The sequence below is a fragment of the Triticum dicoccoides genome, chromosome 3A (genome assembly GCF_002162155.2).
Source record: "Triticum dicoccoides isolate Atlit2015 ecotype Zavitan chromosome 3A, WEW_v2.0, whole genome shotgun sequence".
In the NCBI taxonomy this organism is placed as follows: domain Eukaryota; kingdom Viridiplantae; phylum Streptophyta; class Magnoliopsida; order Poales; family Poaceae; genus Triticum; species Triticum dicoccoides.
Genome location: NC_041384.1, coordinates 284,303,691 through 284,308,243, shown reverse-complemented (window position 1 = coordinate 284,308,243; position 4,553 = coordinate 284,303,691). Strand labels below are relative to the sequence as shown.

The following is a 4,553-nucleotide window of genomic DNA, read 5'->3' as shown; positions in this document are numbered from 1 at the left end:
AACCCGCGCTACTAGTAATGAAATAGTAGTAGCGTCTCAGGTTTTTTCCCATGCTACTACTAAAAAGTAAGTAGTAGCCTGGATGCAAACCCACACTACTACTAACGAAGTAGTAATAGCGCGTCTGGTGTTTTTGCACGCTACTACTAACTAATTACGAATTAAAAAAATAAAATCCACCAATTCCATTCTATGCATACAATTCCAACTAAAACAAACACATATTTGCAATAAACCAGCAACATTACACATCATTACTAATCCAAGATTTATAATAAACCAGCGGCATTAGAGCACATCCTGTAAGAGCATACATATTGTCATGGCTTTTCATGCCTTCAATTAAAACACCTACACTTCTTGCCAAGTCACTTACTTCCAGCAAGTGCAAACACAGTTACAAGCAAACCAACATACATAAAAACACCAAACAGTGGCATCCTATCTCTCCAAATGATCTGCTCCCTCTTGCATCCTTGCAAGCATCTTCACGATAAGCAAATCCGTAGGGAAAAAAAGTCAACTTAGCATGTACTCCCTCTTCAACTATCCAGAGTAGATTTTATCCATTGCCCTGGCCATGTTCAAGAAACACTAAATTAAGAATATTTCTACTCTAAATACAGGAGGCATCGGACAGAAAACAAAAGATGAGCAATATCATATGAGCAGAATAAAAAGGAGTTTGGACCATAGCATGGTTAACAATAAAATATAGTACTCTAACAAAAGCAAGAGTGCAACACGTTGCCCTGTTCCCCTTTCAAATATCAACACACTAAAAAAGGCAATAAACACAAACATATAGTTTTGGACTACAGCAAAAATCAGTTGCAGAAAGTCAAGAATATTATATTGTTAAAGTATTCCGTTTTCAGATGTTAGAACAGGATATTGCAAAAGCAAAATATATGAAGATCAAATACTGAAGCAGCTACAATGCCCGAATTGGCCTTTTACAACAGGTGAGAAGCACACACTAAAACAATAACAGCCAAGCACATTATATCTTTTGAAACTACCTAAATGGCACGGCAACAACACTTCCTTTTAAATAGTTTTAGAAGACATGCATTTAATGGCAGCCACAACAGTATGAATCTAGATGCCCCTTTAACATAACATAATTCTAGATATAGTGCATGCACAAGAAGAGTACGCACCAGTACGACCGCTCCGAACGAGTTGTTGCTGATGAAAAGGAGACCACCAAAGGCTTTAAGAAACATGGTAAAGGCAATGACAGACTTGATCTATAAACAAACAAAACAAAAGCCATAAAAAACAGGAACTAGGTGAATGGATCCTTAAAAAGGGAACAATGATGTACAACGGGGCAAGCGACCAGAAAGTATCCATACATCAATGTGTGGCACTGCCATCCCAAATTCCCAATGCTGGCGGAGACCTGCTTGACAAAGAAGTTCCAACATGATAAATGCATAATCATTTTAACATGGATTAAATATAATTGGTTCCATATAATAAGACAGAGTATATATTTGGTTTATTCATATCTAAGCATAAACCGATATGCCCAGTTACCATGGATTGATGCCTCAAAGAACTGTTGCATTGTCACATATAGAATGCAAACAATAAATATAAGCATAAACACATAAATTTGGACTGCAGCAAATCAGTTGCACAAACTCAACAGACATGAGCCTATCAAGTGGTTAAACAATAAGAATAACCTGCCACCACATTTGGAATCTTTCAGGAAGGTTGTTGTTAAAGCATTCCACTGTCAGATGCTACAACAGGATATTGCAGAAGCAAAATGTATGAAGATCAAACATCGAAGCAGCAACAATGCCAGATTTGGCATTTTACAGCCAGTAAAATGGACACACTAAAATTGTTAAAACTACTTAAATGGCATGGCAACAATACTTCCTTTTTATTAGTTTGAGAAGACATGGTGCTGCAAGTCTACATTTAATGGCAGCCACAATAGTATGCATCTTGATACCCCCTTAACATGAAATAATTCTTGATACAGTGCATTCAGAAGAAGAGTACACACCGGTACGAATGCTTCGAACGAGCTGCTGATGATGAAAAGGAGACCACCAAAGGCTTTAAGAAACACGGTAAAGGCAATGAAAGACTTGATCTGTAAACAAACGGAACAAAAGCCATCAAAACTAGGAACTAGGTGAATGGATCCTTAAACAAAAAACAATGATGTAGAACGGGGCAAGCAACCAGAAAATATCCATACATCAATTGTGGCTCTGCCATCCCAATGCTGGCGGACACCTGCTTGACAAAGAGGTTGAACTTCGGCTTCAGAGACTTTGCTGTTGTCCCCCATCGGTTCCAAACTCACTGAACCTGCATGTACATTGGAAGAACCAAGCAGAAAAGTGGCAATTAGAGAGCGATACTTGACCTGTACAGCAGCTCAGAAGCATAACAGGGCTAGCATAAGAACCAACAAATATTTAGGAATGGAGGGAGTAGTATTTGATCCGTCGGCCCAAGTATGTTGATTGAAGTAGTTTCATTTATCGTATCCTAGCAGGCAAATAGTGTAACAAAGAGAAGACTACGATAATTCGTTCTTTTATCTGTATGTAAAAAGGAAATTTACATTCTATATTTTTATCTGAAGAAGAACAACAAGGAGAGCATTTAGGACATACTTCTAGCCGGAGTCTTTTAAGATAAGGAGTTGCCTTGACGAGATAAGCTACTCCACGAACATTATTCCAAGATGGCACAATAAATAGGTTGATGAACTGTATTGCTGTGAATTTCATCGCGTAAAGTGTATAACTGGGCTTCTGCAGAAGAGCAAATGAAGCAATTATGGAAATTAATTATTTACTACAACAGTTAAGAAACTGCTAACTGAGTGACTACATAACATTTGAAGATAGGGGAACAAAACACGTAGATATAAACTAACCTCCGATGAACAAAACACATTATCTTCTACTGTATCAGGTTTCTAATTCAGATAGCTACTTCCTATCCTTTCTGTCGGTTCCTTATTTTTCTCGTATTACCGCTACTAACTGATAGCTCATCTATTCGTTGATGACCATGCTGATTAAGACAAAGTTAGGTTGCTAATCAAGAATTGGGTATGCCTCAGCAACAACAGTATAAATTAGAGTGGCCTGACAAAGGCACATTCTTTTAACAGAGTGAAATAACCGAGGGGACAAACTACATCAGGCTAATCATTTCCAGCTAGTAAGGCAAATGAGGCTGTGAGAACCCAAGAGTTGACCATAGGATGAGAGAAAGATTCCACAGTCGGCCATACATTGAAATGGTTTCAGATAATCTATGCACGAGAGGCCTTCCATTGTCGCCAATTTTATTAAATACAGTGAACAAAAGAAAAACCTGTAAAACCGGTGTGAGTGATCTAATCTTGGTTCATCTGAACTACCGAATAGGTGTTCGCCAAAATGCGGTAGTTGAATTCTGCAGTTACATTCTATCTTCCGGACACCTCCAAAAAATGCAGAAAAATAAAATAGTCTAATACGGCGTGGCACATCTACTTTGATTTTGGGACAATTAATCGGCTACCACGCTCTACAAAATCATCATTTGTGTCCCTGTTCATTCTCATAGCAGGGGTCAGATCTGAGAACACAGCAATGGAGAACTCGTAATACAATCGACCCGAACAAACAAACCTTTGTAGGTAGGTGCGTGCAATTGGAAATCCAACTCGATGCGGTTCCGGGAGTCGGCTCGAGGGTAAGAAGGAAAGAGCACACACATTCGTTTGCTTCTTACCTCCTGCATGTGCTATTTGCTTCTTACCTCGAGGTGATTCCCCGCATGGAGGAGGGCGTCTCCTTGGCGAGTCCGGCGGGCCCTCCTCCGCCGGCTCCCGCTGGGATCTCGCATCCCTCGCGGCGGTTCACGGGCTCCCGGCGACCCCTTAATTAGCCGCCCCTGCGCAGGGCTTCGTTGCCGCCTGCGCAATTTCTCTGGCGGACCACGTAGTTGCCCGTCGAGGCCGCCGCGGCGAGCACTGCCCTACCCCTCCTCCGCCGCTCCGGCGCCACGGCTACGGCGGGAGCCGCGGGGGAGCGGCGAGGAGGTGAGGGTCCACGCGAGGGAGGCGGCGGCGGTGGCTTCCATGGGGAGTGTTGCGCGTAACCGGCGTGGGTGGTGGCGGCGGCGAGGAGATCGTGGGAGAGGAGCAGGTGAGTTCGTGAGAGAGTTTTTTAGGGATGAGAGAGAGAGAGGGGTGGGTTGGGAGTGGATCGGGCCGGGGTGGATGGTGCAACAGTGGACACGCTTAGTAATAGCGTGGGGATCTTATCTGCACTACAGCTACTTACTTAGTAGTGGTGCAGTTTTATATCCCTCGCTACTACTATGGCCTGTCCCGAGGGTATGATGAAGACTACTTAGTAGCAGCGCGGATTTATTTTCCTCGCTACTACTATCAATTTAGTAGTAGCGTGGATTTTATACTCCTCGCTACTACTAATTAGCAGTAGCGTCTCTTTTTAGACTGCACTACTGATAAATTTCTGTGTATAAGCTTTTCCCTAATAGTGTTAGCAAGAACA

General features: G+C 42.0%; 1 protein-coding gene across 3 annotated transcripts; it reads right to left on the bottom strand.

Moving 5' to 3' along the window:
- Positions 1-244: 244 nt before the first annotated feature.
- Positions 245-4,254, bottom strand: LOC119268082. 3 transcript variants are annotated; one of them, XM_037549586.1, is made up of 7 exons: positions 3,663-4,254; positions 2,652-2,792; positions 2,228-2,340; positions 2,030-2,119; positions 1,362-1,408; positions 1,164-1,253; positions 245-574 (listed from the first exon to the last, which is right to left on the bottom strand). In XM_037549586.1, the coding sequence occupies exons 3-7, from the start codon at positions 2,318-2,320 to the stop codon at positions 547-549; spliced, it is 348 nt and encodes a 115-aa protein (XP_037405483.1). In that variant the 5' UTR covers positions 2,321-2,340; positions 2,652-2,792; positions 3,663-4,254; the 3' UTR covers positions 245-546. The 3 variants fall into 3 exon arrangements, with proteins under 3 accessions (XP_037405483.1, XP_037405484.1, XP_037405482.1); XM_037549587.1 differs by having other exon boundaries at positions 3,793-4,254; XM_037549585.1 differs by having other exon boundaries at positions 2,652-4,254.
- Positions 4,255-4,553: the final 299 nt, after the last annotated feature.

Excerpts from the sequence above, each read along its gene's own strand:
- LOC119268082 (XM_037549585.1), bottom strand. The coding sequence starts at position 2,320 with ATGGGGGACAACAGCAAAGTCTCTGAAGCCGAAGTTCAACCTCTTTGT. Across the intron at positions 1,409-2,029 it reads CGTTCGAAGCATTCGTACCG|GTCTCCGCCAGCATTGGGAA; the intron begins GTGTGTACTCTT and ends TTTGTCAAGCAG. Across the intron at positions 1,254-1,361 it reads TGGCAGTGCCACACATTGAT|ATCAAGTCTGTCATTGCCTT; the intron begins GTATGGATACTT and ends GTTTGTTTATAG.